Source organism: Triticum aestivum, chromosome 5A (assembly GCF_018294505.1).
Source record: "Triticum aestivum cultivar Chinese Spring chromosome 5A, IWGSC CS RefSeq v2.1, whole genome shotgun sequence".
Taxonomy (NCBI): Eukaryota; Viridiplantae; Streptophyta; class Magnoliopsida; order Poales; family Poaceae; genus Triticum; species Triticum aestivum.
Window position 1 is genome coordinate 380494945 of NC_057806.1, and position 17774 is coordinate 380512718.

At 46.2% G+C, this 17774-nt stretch overlaps 1 protein-coding gene across 2 annotated transcripts in view; it reads right to left on the reverse strand.

Moving 5' to 3' along the window:
- Nucleotides 1-17544, reverse strand: part of LOC123103486 (probable protein phosphatase 2C 67) — a 33800-nt gene extending 16256 nt beyond the window's left edge. For both annotated transcript variants that reach the window (XM_044525087.1, XM_044525088.1), the window contains exons 1-6: nucleotides 17359-17544; nucleotides 4295-4709; nucleotides 4115-4223; nucleotides 3231-3267; nucleotides 2164-2208; nucleotides 1434-1486 (exon numbers count right to left, since the gene is read on the reverse strand). In XM_044525087.1, coding sequence (XP_044381022.1) covers nucleotides 1434-1486; nucleotides 2164-2208; nucleotides 3231-3267; nucleotides 4115-4223; nucleotides 4295-4641 — 591 coding nt within the window. In that variant the 5' untranslated portion in view covers nucleotides 4642-4709; nucleotides 17359-17544. The remainder of the gene's footprint in view (nucleotides 1-1433; nucleotides 1487-2163; nucleotides 2209-3230; nucleotides 3268-4114; nucleotides 4224-4294; nucleotides 4710-17358) is intronic.
- Nucleotides 17545-17774: the final 230 nt, after the last annotated feature.

Genomic DNA, 17774 nt, shown 5'->3' on the forward strand with positions numbered 1-17774 from the left:
ATCATGCGGAGACCCCGCAAAGCAGCAGTAGGGGTGTTATCTCCACGGAGAGCCCTGAAGCTGGGTAAGATTCGCCGGCGTGCATGTCTTCGCCTCATTCCGCTTCCAGGCACCGGCAACGTCTTACTGGCTCCCACAATGATAAGCCACCCGTTGGCATATATCGCACCTACCACCCGACAAGGTGTGAGGAGGAGGAGGTTAGCCTTGATGGCCAGGTGGTACCTCGGAAGGACACCTTTCGGTATTTGGGGTCAATGTTGCAGGAGGATGGGGGTATTGATGAAGATGTGAACCATCGAATCAAAGCCGGATGGATGAAGTGGCGCCAAGCTTCTGGCATTCTCTGTGACAAGAGAGTGCCACAAAAGCTAAAAGGCAAGTTCTACAGGACGGCGGTTCGACCCGCAATGTTGTATGGCGCGGGGTGTTGGCCGACTAAAAGGCGACATGTTCAACAGTTAGGTGTGGCGGAGATGCGTATGTTGAGATGGATGTGTGGCCACACGAGGAAGGATTGAGTCCGGAATGATGATATACGAGATAGAGTTGGGGTAGCACCAATTGAGGAGAAGCTTGTCCAACATCGTCTGAGATGGTTTGGGCATATTCAGCGCAGGCCTCCAAAAGCTCCAGTGCATAGCGGACGGCTAAAGCGTGCGGAGAATGTCAAGAGAGGGCGGGGTAGACCGAATTTGACATGGGAGGAGTCCGTTAAGAGAGACCTGAAGGATTGGAGTATCACCAAAGAGCTAGCTATGGACAGGGGTGCGTGGAAGCTTGCTATCCATGTGCCAGAGCCATGAGTTGGTTGCGAGATCTTATGGGTTTCACCTCTAGCCTACCCCAACTTGTTTGGGACTAAAGGCTTTGTTGTTGTTGTTGATGGATATAATGATACAAATTTGGTACTGTAGATATTGGTACTTTTTTCTCAAAACTTGGTCAAACATGCACATGTTTGACTTTTGAAAAACCTAGTACACCTTATATTTTGGAACGGAGGGAGTGTAAAATTAAGGATTGAGATTTCACACGTAAAAATTTGCAAAATGAACAAATTATGCATCTCAAATCAAGCACGAGCATTCCGTACCAACAAGATAACACCACATAATTAGAGTTTGTTGCGCATGAGAAGAGAAACCAACGAGTTAATTATGTTGTTGGTAGATTAGTCAAGGTCGATTATGCGAGAGTTATGCTGCCTTGAAGGTAGGCATGTGATATAAAAATAATTAATCAAGGGGACACTGATGAAACAGTATCTCCAACTGGGTGAATGGAAGTATATATATAATAAAGGAACAAATAATCTCATAGACCCTGATTCCATACAAACTCCAAACTGGATAACCAAAACGAATTCCAGAGTATGACGGTGCAAAATAGGTTGTGCATAATGAAGAAAATCTCTGGTACTGTAAACTTACCGTCTGTCCCAAGACCCAAACACATACAGCTGTTGCGCCGTCTTGCCAGTTTCCTATAGACAAGACACGTGAGTACTATTAATATCATGAGAGAAGCAACCAATAAGAAAGAAATAAACTTAATTAATAGTTTTCCGACACTGCCATCTTTCTAGGCCCTGCTTACTTGGTACAACAAAATGTCTACTATTGTCAATTTGCCATCATAACTAAGAGGTTATCCTAGTCACTTTAAGAACTGAGGCTCACGCTATGTCATTGTGTTGATTTACCTATCTTTAGCTCAAAGCATCAGCCAAGGTTCAGAAAAAGTGATAGCTCTTGGGCGGGGTGATCGGTGACCATCTAGATGCACATAGGCAGTGCCTAGAAAGCCACCAATTGCAAGGGAGAAGAAAGAGATATAGGTAAAAGGAAGAAAGATAATAGTGGAGATTGGCTGCAAAGCTGGCCCAGCTCAACTGGTCCGCTAGTGGAATACTATAGAAGTTTATAGCACCCTTCCTTGCCTAGACACACACGAAGCACCAGCCATCAGCTTCAGTTTTTTACCACAAGGAGGTGGCTTATGAGCCAAGGAAAGATCTACTGTACGTAGGATACCCTCTACATCATTTTATAAGTTAGTCTAACCAGCCAGTCAGAAAAAGAGTGCCTGGGCAAACTGGCGTCACAAAGACTGGAAATTGCAGAGGAACAAATGATGAAAGTTGAGACCATAATTTCTTACCTTTAGCACTTTCTTGCAGTAGTGATTCATCAGCTTTACGGAAACCTACAAACAATAAGCATTAGGTCAAGATAAATCAGTGGTATAAAAATAACAAACAAACTTAAAATGGAAGAACATTGAATGAGCAATAAGAAGAACCAAAGAGCAAAAAGGCACCATAGAAGCACAGAAGAAAAAAAATATGCTGTACTGGCAAAATGCTAGTGCAAAGCAGAACTAAAATCATGTCGACTCAAAAGCTGAAAATCACATACAAGATGGCAATCCCCATTGCCATTTTCCATACAATACATTTATGCTAGAATGGCAGTTACAGAAACTGAGAAATATCTTATGAATTCTAAGATAACCTCACCAGCATGTAACATGCTCAAGGATTAAGGGGCTGTTTGGATTGCAGCCCTCAACTGACGATCCAAATAATTGGTCGTTGACCAAGCCTGGCTTCCCGTTTGGATGGGAGCCAATATTTTGGTACACCCAGCCCACTCCGGCTCCCCCAGTTCAGTTTGACGCCAAAAAGTTGGCAAGTGCGGGGCGGCCAGATGCTGCGTCAATTAATTGGCTCGCCCATGAATGGCAGGGCGCACCCAGGTGAAAACCAAACAGCCCATAAGGGCCAAGGCTGCCTTCCATGTTAGTGCAGAAATATAGAATCAATTTGATCCTTGAATAAGATAAAGACCATTTTTTTATTGTATGCATAATGAAAATTACGAAGTACAGCGATGAAACTAGTAGAAGGGCTCTTCTAATTATTATCATTAGCGCTGTTATGGTCTAGAGTCTAGACAAGAGAAGAATTTCATGTACTAAATACTCCCTCCATTTCTTTTTAGTCTGCATATAAGGTTTGGTCAAAGTCAAGCTTTGTAAAGTTTGACCAACTTTATATTAAAAAATATAAACATTGACAATATGAAATCAATATTATCAGATGCACCACAAAATGTATTTTCATACAATATAGTTTTAATATTGTAGATGTTCATATTTTTTTATATAAATTTAGTCAAACTTTACCAAATCTTATATGCGGAGTAAAAAAGAAACGGAGGGAGTACCTTCAATAATGGCCTTCTTTGCCACTTTAACATTCATCTGCAAGACAATATATCAATATTAGTTAAATGGCCAACAACAGAATAAACACAACTGGAATATCAGAATCATGCAAGTTAATTTGAACATGAATTACTCATGAAATGGTCTCCTAATCAAAATAAACGAAAAATAGAAGGCATAAACTTAATTTTGTACAAATTGAAAGTCCAAAAGTTAGCACTCAGTGAGGAGTTGATGTCAAGAAGCAATAAATGGTCAAGTGATCTAATAGATATCAATTCCTCATCGACCAGGCCAAAGGAGAAGATGTGAAGTGCATAATCATAAATGGAAGCTATCATGAAAAGTTTCGCCTTCATTGCACACAAAGATATTCCAGGCAGACGTTAGTTGAATAGGTATGGAAGCAGAAGAAAAAATGAGGATAAAAATTACTAAGAAGAGACAGCAGTTGAGTAGGCATAGAAGGAGAAGAAAATAATGAGGATAGAAATTACTAAAACTCCAATGAGACAGTAGTTGAATAGACAAAGAAGCAGAAGAAAACATTAGGAAAAGTGTCACTGAAACACCATTCCAAGGAGGATGCAAAGAAACCATCTGAGTGTAGCACTAAAAAAAATGAAAAAAATAGGTAAGAAAAAATCCATCTGCACGAGAAAAATTGCAAGCAGGGCGGGCTACCGGACAATACCATAGTACAAGTGTAGTGTTAATTTTAAGCAAGTGATGAGCAGATTATGAACTAATTGATGAGTTTCATGGGAAGAAGCGGGATGCCGCTTGCACCCCTCAGTACGAGCAACTGAAGACAGAACAAATACATCATAACATACTAATGATTAATGAAAACATTGAACAGAAGCAGACAATGTGAACAGACCAACTCACGTGGTAATCCTGCAGCAATAACATGCGGGTGTAAGTGCTTCTGTGCATACTCCGCGGCCAAGCGGCCACCATGCCCATCATATATTGCAAAATGTGCAGATCTGCATCAAGCTACCTACATTAGATACATACATTGCATGCAAGTAATTAATATGAAGAGAAAGAGGGGCACCTCAAATTTCCAGGAGATCCCATGCTAGCATCAGGAAGCACCACCCAGGCATCCTCCATTGTATGCCTGCAGCCCTTGTCTTCTGCAGCATCGGCTTCAACACTAGTTAGTATCATCTCTTGCTGACTTGGAACTTCCGAGATGGTTGCGGATTTCTCATCCGAGATGCATGGGTCTAGCGGCAAGTTGCTTCCCTTTTGAGAGGTGTCTCTCTTTTCACCATTCGTTTCTTGAGAACTAGCAGTCTCTACTTGACAATCCTTTTCAGTAGAAGTGGCAGCACCTTTTGGGCGTTTTGATGCCCAATCTTCATTGCTAGAACTGGCTTCACGCTTTTGATGACTCATGAATATGATGAGACTAAACTCTAAAGTTTCCAATAGCCGTGTATCGATTTCACCAATTTAAGGCACCACTGGATGAACAACACATAAATGTCAGGAAATGTTGCCTAGTAGAAGCTAAAAACAAAGGTTTGACGGGAAAATGGAGGGCGCTAACTGGGTGGTAGCCGAAGAAAGATATGCTTTGGCAAACTAATAGCAAGGAGGCAAGCTAAACAAGAAACAACCCACCAACTTAGTTGCGTCACGGATCTCATAAGTAGCATAAGTACTTACTAATAACAACCCTGCATATCTAAAATGCCTATACGAAGATATCAGCGAAACATTAATACATGCTCACACAGATAGACTAAATTGATATATGGAAATGATAATCGATGTTCCTTCAAAATCAAAGCTACAACTTTGTTCCTATTTTTCCAACAAAAAAAAGGACCGATTACTAGGTCGTCAACCCACATCAAACAACATATTGCCCTAACTAGATTCAGACAACACAGAAACCTAGGGAGTTCAATGAAGTTGTGCCATTGAAGCAACTACATATCGAATGATTCTATGGGGTAACCACGCGCTGACACGACGCGATATGTACAGCCTTGCTTCCCATTATGGCTCCGAGACTGGTCCTAGAATCAAAGGAGCGCCTCCATCTACCAAGCAGCTACCAACAACAGACTTTTCTTTTGGAATCGAACAGGCAAACCGCAAAATATCAGCAAATCTTGAGGTGTTACCAATGGAGGAACCCCCAACAAGTGCCAGTAAGACAACAAAAAGGATAGAGCCTAGCAGGCGAGCAACGGCGTGCTGAAATCTGAGATGGGCTCTAGGCCCATATTGCAATTTCTGAAAAATCTCTAAGGGCCCATGTGGGTTATATGGCACTAGGTGTGTGGGAAGTTTAGTCCCACCTTGGAAGTGGAAGGAGAGTTGGAGTGGTTTATAAGGGACTCTCTCCCTCATGCTATTGGAGCCTGAGAAGAGATGAGGCCCTCGCGCACTCCTCCTCCTCCGCTCGCCTCGTCCCGACGCGACGCGACGCGACGCGACGCGACGCGGGTTGCGGGATTGAGCCGAGCCGAGCTCACTCCTATGCGCTTCTTTTTGCCGGTCAGGAACGGAGAGTCTTTGACAGGTGGGGCCACGATCTGAGACGTCGGATCGTGGGCTACCGACTTGGACGTGGGTTCAGCCCACGTCTCTCCACGCGCGGCCGCACATATATATGTGGGGCGCTGCCAACCCTAGCCGTCACGAAACAGATCGCATCTCCGCCTCCACGCCCACGTCGTTCCTCTGCTGCTGCTGCCGCCGGCGACTCCGTCCCGTTCACCGCGTACACGGTTGACGGGAGAGCAGGCCTCCGAAACCACGCCTCTCCGGATCCTGTACGGGGAGAGGGGCGATTAGGTTTTTGGGTAGCGACTACGCGACTGCTCGCTTCTGTTCATCTACGTCCGCATCACCTTCATCATCACCATGTCGACCGACACCGACCGTGCCGCCGCTGAGAAAGCCGAGGCCGACAAGAAGGCCGCCGAGGATGCCGCGGCTGCTGTCACCGCCACCGCCACCGCGTGGCCGATTGGAGGGTATACATCGCTTATCCCTCTCGTGTTTCTTTCTGTTGTAGCAGTACTAGCGGTATGCGTAGATGTCTCTACTATATGCGTAGTACATGCTCTGTTAGATCATAATCAGTATGTTATCAATGCTGTCCATGTCATGCTCATGATTTATTCATGGATTAATTTAATTGAAAAACTGCCTATTTACTCAACAATCCAAAAACCTAATATCTGTAGGAGTTTTTCGAATTCTGGTTTTGCTGCTGCACTGAAACCGTCCCCGTTTACGGGGACGTACTTTAAGCGTTGGCAGACTAAAACCACCTTATGGCTCACGGCCATGAACGTGTTCTGGGTCGCCGGTGTGACTCCTACAGGAACGATCGCTCCTGAACAGGAGAAGGCGTTTAAGGAGGCCACCGTGGTGTTCCTCGGGGCAGTTCTGAGCGTGATTGGAGATAAGCTGGTTGATGCATATTTACATATGCGGTCTGCCAAGGACTTGTGGGAGGCGCTCGAATCTAAGTTCGGGGCTGCCGATGCAGGGAGCGAGATGTATATTATAGAGCAGTTCCACGATTACAAGATGGTTGAAAACCGTCCTGTATTGGAGCAGGCTCATGAGATAATATGCATTGTTAAGGAGCTTGAGCTTCTTAAGTGCGAGTTACCGGGCAAATTTGTCGCGGGCTGCATAATCGCTAAGCTCCCCAATTCCTGGAGGAACTTTGCCACCACTCTGAAACATCAGAGGCGTGAATTCTCTGTGGAGGATGTCATTGGCCATCTGAGTGTTGAGCAGAACTCAAGGGCAAAGGACTCACACGGAAAAGGGGTCGAAGGAACTTCTGTGGCCAATATGGTGCATCAGAAGAACTCCAATTCCCACAAGCCCAGGGGAAAGAACGGTGTCCAACAGACTGCCGACTTTAAGAAGAAGGGTAAGAAGACCTTCAAGAAGAACAAGAAGGATGAGGGCTGCTTTACTTGTGGTTCGGCTGAACATTGGGCCAACAAGTGCCCAAACAAGTTTAAGAAGCCAGGACAGGACTCCAAGTCTGTCAACATGATTGTGAGCAACAATGAGAATGGTGCATCTGGGTACGGTAATTTATTTACTGTTTTTTCAGTGTTTCAGCCTACCGATTGGTGGGTGGATACAGGTGCAGGTGTTCATGTGTGTGCTGACATTTCATTGTTCTCTTCTTACCAGGTCACAGGCCACGGGTCCGTATTGATGGGGAATGGCGCGAGTGCTTCTGTTCATGGTGTTGTCACGGTCGATCTGAAGTTTACTTCGGGAAGGATCGTGCAGCTGAAGAACGTGCAGCATGTCCCCGCCATCAAGAAGAACCTCGTTAGTGGCTCCCTTCTATGTAGAGAAGGGTTTAAGTTGGTATTCGAGTCTAATAAATTAGTTGTTACTAAGTATGGACTATTTGTTGGAAAAGGTTATGAGAGCGGAGGGATGTTCCGCCTTTCCCTCGCAGATTTTTGTAATAAAGTCGTGAACCATATTCATTCGAATGTTAATGAATCTGAAGTTTGGCATTCACGTCTTTGTCACATTAGTTTTGGTGTTATGACGCGGCTAGCCAAGTTGGATTTAATCCCGAGTTTCACTTTAGCCAAAGGTTCTAAGTGCCTTTCATGTGTGCAAGCTAAGCAACCTCGCAAGCCTCATAAGGCCGCGGAGGAGAGACACCTGGCACCATTAGAACTCATACATTCTGATCTTTGCGAGATGAATGGTGTGTTGACTAAAGGTGGAAAGAGATACTTCATGACATTGATAGATGATTCCACTAGATATTGCTATGTGTATCTGTTAAATACTAAAGATGAGGCTCTACACTACTTTAAAATCTATGAGGCAGAAGTTGAAAATCAACTTGAAAAGAAAATTAAACGAGTCCGGTCAGATCGTGGTGGAGAGTACTTCTCGAGTGAGTTTGATTCCTTCTGTGCGGAACACGGCATTATTCATGAGAGGACGCCTCCCTATTCACCCCAGTCAAACGGGGTTGCCGAGCGGAAAAACCGTACTCTAACTGATTTGGTTAACGCCATGTTAGATACATCGGGTTTATCCAAGGCATGGTGGGGGGAGGCTATATTGACGGCATGTCATGTCCTGAATAAAGTTCCGACAAAGGATAGTGAGATCACTCCCTATGAGAAATGGGCAAAGAGAAGGACGACACTCTCGTACTTGCGCACTTGGGGCTGTTTGGCGAAAGTCAACGTGCCGATCCCCAAAAAGCGTAAGCTTGGACATAAGACCGTGGACTGCATTAATTTGGGCTACGCTAAGAACAGCGTTGGCTATAGATTTCTAGTAGTGAAATCTGAGGTACTTGACCAGAAGATCGGTACAATTATGGAGTCTAAGGATGCTACATTCTTTGAGGATATTTTTCCTATGAGAGATATGCAAAGCACTTCTAGACAGGAATCTGAGGAGACTCCTGAACCTGCCATCCCTATGGAATATTATGAACAAACACATGATGAAAATCCCGAGGAGGATGACAAGGAAACCCTTGGTAGGGGCAAGAGACAAAGGACTGCAAAGACCTTTGGTGATGATTTCTTCGTGTACCTCGTGGATGATACTCCCACTTCTATTTCAGAAGCGTATGCCTCTCCAGAAGCTGACTACTGGAAGGATGCGGTCCGTAGCGAGATGGACTCCATCATGGCTAACGGGACATGGGAGATCACTGACCGTCCCTATGGTTGCAAACCACTGGGATGTAAGTGGGTGTTCAAAAAGAAGCTTAGGCCCGATGGTACGATTGAAAAGTACAAGGCTAGGCTTGTGGCCAAGGGCTATGACCAGCAAGAAGAGGAAGATTTCTTTGATACTTATTCACCTGTGGCTAGACTGACCACCATTCGAGTATTACTCTCGTTGGCGGCCTCACATGGTCTTCTCGTCCATCAGATGGATGTTAAGACGGCTTTTCTAAATGGAGAGCTAAAGGAGGAAATCTACATGCAACAGCCTGATGGCTTTGTGATAGATGGTCAGGAAAGAAAGGTGTGTAGGTTGATAAAATCTTTATATGGCCTGAAACAAGCACCTAAGCAATGGCATGATAAGTTTAATACAACTCTGACATCTGTTGGTTTCGTTGTTAATGAGGCTGATAAATGTGTATACTATCGCCATGGTGGGGGCGAAGGAGTTATACTGTGCTTGTATGTTGATGACATACTGATATTCGGAACCAACCTCAAAGTCATTGAGGAGGTTAAGTCCTTTCTATCTCAGAACTTTGAGATGAAGGATCTTGGTGTGGCTGATGTTATCTTGAATATCAAGCTACTGAGAGATAATGAGGGTGGGATCACACTTCTGCAATCCCATTATGTTGAGAAGGTGTTGAGTCGCTTTGGATATTCGGACTGCACACCATCTCAAACACCATATGATCCTAGCGTGTTGATTCGAAAGTCCAAAGGCATGGCTAAAGATCAATTGAGATACTCTCAAATCATTGGTTCACTGATGTACCTAGCAAGCGCAACGAGGCCTGACATCGCGTTTGCTGTGAGCAAACTGAGCCGGTTTGTTTCCAAACCGGGTGATGTACATTGGCATGCTGTAGAAAGAGTTATGCGCTATCTGAAAGGTACTATGAACTATGGACTTCACTATACCGGATACCCGTTGGTACTTGAAGGGTATAGTGATGCGAATTGGATCTCTGATGCTGATGAGATGAAGGCCACAACTGGGTATATGTTTACTCTTGGAGGTGGCGCTGTTTCCTGGAAGTCTTGCAAGCAAACGATCTTAACGAGATCGACAATGGAAGCAGAATTAACGGCATTAGACACATCTGGTGTTGAAGCGAGATGGCTTCGAGATCTTTTGATGGACTTGCCATTGGTTGATAAACCGGTTCCGGCTATCCTTATGAACTGTGACAATCAGACTGTCATCACCAAGGTGAAGAGTTCAAAGGACAACATGAAGTCCACCAAACACATAAGAATGAGATTAAAAGCTGTCAGAAAATTAAGAAACTCCGGAGTGATAGCGTTGGACTATGTCCATACGGCTAAGAATCTGGCAGATCCCTTTACGAAAGGGCTATCACGTGTAGTGATAGATAGTGCATCGAGGGAGATGGGTATGAGACCCACATGAGTTACCATGGTGGTAACCCAACCTATGTGATCGGAGATCCCGTGAAGTAGGACCTGGGGAAACAAGCCAGTGGTGAACTGAGGAGAGTAACTTTACTAACCCACTCCGTTGGAGATGCAATACTCTCGGAAACTGTACGGAAGGATGACTATTGTCTTAATGTGTTCCAAGGCTTATATGTATAAGCAAGATGCTATCCTACAGAGCGATCTTTGAAGGAACACACCTATGTGAGCCCGACTGCTAGTCACAGTCTATGAGATTGGGTGATCTCTAGTAAACTCATGAATAGGCCAGGAGTGTGACTTATATGCTCCACCCGAGGGGTCAGCCTTCGGCAGCCCAGTACTAGTAAGACATGTGGTGAAACTTCTTTACGCCAAACTGACAATTCAAGGCATAGTCCATTGTTCAGTTGTGAAGGAATGTAGCTACTTGCTCTAGGTGAAGCTCAACCTTAACAGGTCTTCACTGAAACACTAGTATATCAAAACAGTATTTGGAACAGAGGACACTATGGTCCCTCGAGATCTGGTGGGGGATTGCTGAAATCTGAGATGGGCTCTAGGCCCATATTGCAATTTCTGAAAAATCTCTAAGGGCCCATGTGGGTTATATGGCACTAGGTGTGTGGGAAGTTTAGTCCCACCTTGGAAGTGGAAGGAGAGTTGGAGTGGTTTATAAGGGACTCTCTCCCTCATGCTATTGGAGCCTGAGAAGAGATGAGGCCCTCGCGCACTCCTCCTCCTCCGCTCGCCTCGCCACGCCACGCCTCGTCACGACGCGCCGCGGGTTGCGGGATTGAGCCGAGCCGAGCTCACTCCTATGCGCTTCTTTTTGCCGGTCAGGAACGGAGAGTCTTTGACAGGTGGGGCCACGATCTGAGACGTCGGATCGTGGGCTACCGACTTGGACGTGGGTTCAGCCCACGTCTCTCCACGCGCGGCCGCACATATATATGTGGGGCGCTGCCAACCCTAGCCGTCACGAAACAGATCGCATCTCCGCCTCCACGCCCACGTCGTTCCTCTGCTGCTGCTGCCGCCGGCGACTCCGTCCCGTTCACCGCGTACACGGTTGACGGGAGAGCAGGCCTCCGAAACCACGCCTCTCCGGATCCTGTACGGGGAGAGGGGCGATTAGGTTTTTGGGTAGCGACTACGCGACTGCTCGCTTCTGTTCATCTACGTCCGCATCACCTTCATCATCACCATGTCGACCGACACCGACCGTGCCGCCGCTGAGAAAGCCGAGGCCGACAAGAAGGCCGCCGAGGATGCCGCGGCTGCTGTCACCGCCACCGCCACCGCGTGGCCGATTGGAGGGTATACATCGCTTATCCCTCTCGTGTTTCTTTCTGTTGTAGCAGTACTAGCGGTATGCGTAGATGTCTCTACTATATGCGTAGTACATGCTCTGTTAGATCATAATCAGTATGTTATCAATGCTGTCCATGTCATGCTCATGATTTATTCATGGATTAATTTAATCGAAAAACTGCCTATTTACTCAACAATCCAAAAACCTAATATCTGTAGGAGTTTTTCGAATTCTGGTTTTGCTGCTGCACTGAAACCGTCCCCGTTTACGGGGACGTACTTTAAGCGTTGGCAGACTAAAACCACCTTATGGCTCACGGCCATGAACGTGTTCTGGGTCGCCGGTGTGACTCCTACAGGAACGATCGCTCCTGAACAGGAGAAGGCGTTTAAGGAGGCCACCGTGGTGTTCCTCGGGGCAGTTCTGAGCGTGATTGGAGATAAGCTGGTTGATGCATATTTACATATGCGGTCTGCCAAGGACTTGTGGGAGGCGCTCGAATCTAAGTTCGGGGCTGCCGATGCAGGGAGCGAGATGTATATTATAGAGCAGTTCCACGATTACAAGATGGTTGAAAACCGTCCTGTATTGGAGCAGGCTCATGAGATAATATGCATTGTTAAGGAGCTTGAGCTTCTTAAGTGCGAGTTACCGGGCAAATTTGTCGCGGGCTGCATAATCGCTAAGCTCCCCAATTCCTGGAGGAACTTTGCCACCACTCTGAAACATCAGAGGCGTGAATTCTCTGTGGAGGATGTCATTGGCCATCTGAGTGTTGAGCAGAACTCAAGGGCAAAGGACTCACACGGAAAAGGGGTCGAAGGAACTTCTGTGGCCAATATGGTGCATCAGAAGAACTCCAATTCCCACAAGCCCAGGGGAAAGAACGGTGTCCAACAGACTGCCGACTTTAAGAAGAAGGGTAAGAAGACCTTCAAGAAGAACAAGAAGGATGAGGGCTGCTTTACTTGTGGTTCGGCTGAACATTGGGCCAACAAGTGCCCAAACAAGTTTAAGAAGCCAGGACAGGACTCCAAGTCTGTCAACATGATTGTGAGCAACAATGAGAATGGTGCATCTGGGTACGGTAATTTATTTACTGTTTTTTCAGTGTTTCAGCCTACCGATTGGTGGGTGGATACAGGTGCAGGTGTTCATGTGTGTGCTGACATTTCATTGTTCTCTTCTTACCAGGTCACAGGCCACGGGTCCGTATTGATGGGGAATGGCGCGAGTGCTTCTGTTCATGGTGTTGGCACGGTCGATCTGAAGTTTACTTCGGGAAGGATCGTGCAGCTGAAGAACGTGCAGCATGTCCCCGCCATCAAGAAGAACCTCGTTAGTGGCTCCCTTCTATGTAGAGAAGGGTTTAAGTTGGTATTCGAGTCTAATAAATTAGTTGTTACTAAGTATGGACTATTTGTTGGAAAAGGTTATGAGAGCGGAGGGATGTTCCGCCTTTCCCTCGCAGATTTTTGTAATAAAGTCGTGAATCATATTCATTCGAATGTTAATGAATCTGAAGTTTGGCATTCACGTCTTTGTCACATTAGTTTTGGTGTTATGACGCGGCTAGCCAAGTTGGATTTAATCCCGAGTTTCACTTTAGCCAAAGGTTCTAAGTGCCTTTCATGTGTGCAAGCTAAGCAACCTCGCAAGCCTCATAAGGCCGCGGAGGAGAGACACCTGGCACCATTAGAACTCATACATTCTGATCTTTGCGAGATGAATGGTGTGTTGACTAAAGGTGGAAAGAGATACTTCATGACATTGATAGATGATTCCACTAGATATTGCTATGTGTATCTGTTAAATACTAAAGATGAGGCTCTACACTACTTTAAAATCTATAAGGCAGAAGTTGAAAATCAACTTGAAAAGAAAATTAAACGAGTCCGGTCAGATCGTGGTGGAGAGTACTTCTCGAGTGAGTTTGATTCCTTCTGTGCGGAACACGGCATTATTCATGAGAGGACGCCTCCCTATTCACCCCAGTCAAACGGGGTTGCCGAGCGGAAAAACCGTACTCTAACTGATTTGGTTAACGCCATGTTAGATACATCGGGTTTATCCAAGGCATGGTGGGGGAGGCTATATTGACGGCATGTCATGTCCTGAATAAAGTTCCGACAAAGGATAGTGAGATCACTCCCTATGAGAAATGGGCAAAGAGAAGGACGACACTCTCGTACTTGCGCACTTGGGGCTGTTTGGCGAAAGTCAACGCGCCGATCCCCAAAAAGCGTAAGCTTGGACATAAGACCGTGGACTGCATTAATTTGGGCTACGCTAAGAACAGCGTTGGCTATAGATTTCTAGTAGTGAAATCTGAGGTACCTGACCAGAAGATCGGTACAATTATGGAGTCTAAGGATGCTACATTCTTTGAGGATATTTTTCCTATGAGAGATATGCAAAGCACTTCTAGACAGGAATCTGAGGAGACTCCTGAACCTGCCATCCCTATGGAATATTATGAACAAACACATGATGAAAATCCCGAGGAGGATGACGAGGAAACCCTTGGTAGGGGCAAGAGACAAAGGACTGCAAAGACCTTTGGTGATGATTTCTTCGTGTACCTCGTGGATGATACTCCCACTTCTATTTCAGAAGCGTATGCCTCTCCAGAAGCTGACTACTGGAAGGATGCGGTCCGTAGCGAGATGGATTCCATCATGGCTAACGGGACATGGGAGATCACCGACTGTCCCTATGGTTGCAAACCACTGGGATGTAAGTGGGTGTTCAAAAAGAAGCTTAGGCCCGATGGTACGATTGAAAAGTACAAGGCTAGGCTTGTGGCCAAGGGCTATGACCAGCAAGAAGAGGAAGATTTCTTTGATACTTATTCACCTGTGGCTAGACTGACCACCATTCGAGTATTACTCTCGTTGGCGGCCTCACATGGTCTTCTCGTCCATCAGATGGATGTTAAGACGGCTTTTCTAAATGGAGAGCTAAAGGAGGAAATCTACATGCAACAGCCTGATGGCTTTGTGATAGATGGTCAGGAAAGAAAGGTGTGTAGGTTGATAAAATCTTTATATGGCCTGAAACAAGCACCTAAGCAATGGCATGATAAGTTTAATACAACTCTGACATCTGTTGGTTTCGTTGTTAATGAGGCTGATAAATGTGTATACTATCGCCATGGTGGGGGCGAAGGAGTTATACTGTGCTTGTATGTTGATGACATACTGATATTCGGAACCAACCTCAAAGTCATTGAGGAGGTTAAGTCCTTTCTATCTCAGAACTTTGAGATGAAGGATCTTGGTGTGGCTGATGTTATCTTGAATATCAAGCTACTGAGAGATAATGAGGGTGGGATCACACTTCTGCAATCCCATTATGTTGAGAAGGTGTTGAGTCGCTTTGGATATTCGGACTGCACACCATCTCAAACACCATATGATCCTAGCGTGTTGATTCGAAAGTCCAAAGGCATGGCTAAAGATCAATTGAGATACTCTCAAATCATTGGTTCACTGATGTACCTAGCAAGCGCAACGAGGCCTGACATCGCGTTTGCTGTGAGCAAACTGAGCCGGTTTGTTTCCAAACCGGGTGATGTACATTGGCATGCTGTAGAAAGAGTTATGCGCTATCTGAAAGGTACTATGAACTATGGACTTCACTATACCGGATACCCGTTGGTACTTGAAGGGTATAGTGATGCGAATTGGATCTCTGATGCTGATGAGATGAAGGCCACAACTGGGTATATGTTTACTCTTGGAGGTGGCGCTGTTTCCTGGAAGTCTTGCAAGCAAACGATCTTAACGAGATCGACAATGGAAGCAGAATTAACGGCATTAGACACATCTGGTGTTGAAGCGAGATGGCTTCGAGATCTTTTGATGGACTTGCCATTGGTTGATAAACCGGTTCCGGCTATCCTTATGAACTGTGACAATCAGACTGTCATCACCAAGGTGAAGAGTTCAAAGGACAACATGAAGTCCACCAAACACATAAGAATGAGATTAAAAGCTGTCAGAAAATTAAGAAACTCCGGAGTGATAGCGTTGGACTATGTCCATACGGCTAAGAATCTGGCAGATCCCTTTACGAAAGGGCTATCACGTGTAGTGATAGATAGTGCATCGAGGGAGATGGGTATGAGACCCACATGAGTTACCATGGTGGTAACCCAACCTATGTGATCGGAGATCCCGTGAAGTAGGACCTGGGGAAACAAGCCAGTGGTGAACTGAGGAGAGTAACTTTACTAACCCACTCCGTTGGAGATGCAATACTCTCGGAAACTGTACGGAAGGATGACTATTGTCTTAATGTGTTCCAAGGCTTATATGTATAAGCAAGATGCTATCCTACAGAGCGATCTTTGGAGGAACACACCTATGTGAGCTCGACTGCTAGTCACAGTCTATGAGATTGGGGTGATCTCTAGTAAACTCATGAATAGGCCAGGAGTGTGACTTATATGCTCCACCCGAGGGGTCAGCCTTCGGCAGCCCAGTACTAGTAAGACATGTGGTGAAACTTCTTTACGCCAAACTGACAATTCAAGGCATAGTCCATTGTTCAGTTGTGAAGGAATGTAGCTACTTGCTCTAGGTGAAGCTCAACCTTAACAGGTCTTCACTGAAACACTAGTATATCAAAACAGTATTTGGAACAGAGGACACTATGGGCCCTCGAGATCTGGTGGGGGATTGCTGAAATCTGAGATGGGCTCTAGGCCCATATTGCAATTTCTGAAAAATCTCTAAGGGCCCATGTGGGTTATATGGCACTAGGTGTGTGGGAAGTTTAGTCCCACCTTGGAAGTGGAAGGAGAGTTGGAGTGGTTTATAAGGGACTCTCTCCCTCATGCTATTGGAGCCTGAGAAGAGATGAGGCCCTCGCGCACTCCTCCTCCTCCGCTCGCCTCGCCACGCCACGCCTCGTCACGACGCGCCGCGGGTTGCGGGATTGAGCCGAGCCGAGCTCACTCCTATGCGCTTCTTTTTGCCGGTCAGGAATGGAGAGTCTTTGACAGGTGGGGCCACGATCTGAGACGTCGGATCGTGGGCTACCGACTTGGACGTGGGTTCAGCCCACGTCTCTCCACGCGCGGCCGCACATATATATGTGGGGCGCTGCCAACCCTAGCCGTCACGAAACAGATCGCATCTCCGCCTCCACGCCCACGTCGTTCCTCTGCTGCTGCTGCCGCCGGCGACTCCGTCCCGTTCACCGCGTACACGGTTGACGGGAGAGCAGGCCTCCGAAACCACGCCTCTCCGGATCCTGTACGGGGAGAGGGGCGATTAGGTTTTTGGGTAGCGACTACGCGACTGCTCGCTTCTGTTCATCTACGTCCGCATCACCTTCATCATCACCATGTCGACCGACACCGACCGTGCCGCCGCTGAGAAAGCCGAGGCCGACAAGAAGGCCGCCGAGGATGCCGCGGCTGCTGTCACCGCCACCGCCACCGCGTGGCCGATTGGAGGGTATACATCGCTTATCCCTCTCGTGTTTCTTTCTGTTGTAGCAGTACTAGCGGTATGCGTAGATGTCTCTACTATATGCGTAGTACATGCTCTGTTAGATCATAATCAGTATGTTATCAATGCTGTCCATGTCATGCTCATGATTTATTCATGGATTAATTTAATCGAAAAACTGCCTATTTACTCAACACGGCGGGCTCACCAGAACTCGGATGGTGATGAAAGGTGACCTCCGGGGATGGCGGAATTTGTATCTCGGGGCCACGGGCGGGTCCGTACGCTCACCGATGTCGCCGGCGAGGAGCGGCGGAGGTAGCGAGGGGCTTGGCTGGTGGGGAATCGATGGGACGATAACAAGATTTTTCTTTTTGAGCTAATGGGACGATAATAAACAAGTGGTCACGTCTCGTCTGGACTGTGGGCTAGTAGAAGAAGGTCCAGTCTAGCCCAACTTTAAATGGGCCACTTGCGATCTGCAAAAATGCTTAAAAAACCGAATATCCATGTCTAAAAAAACCGAATACCCAATTCTGACTTCGGGTTCATCTGCACCTGATGGAAATGTCTCGCGTCCGAAAATTTAACTATGCGATATTCCTGTTTTACCCATGCCATATA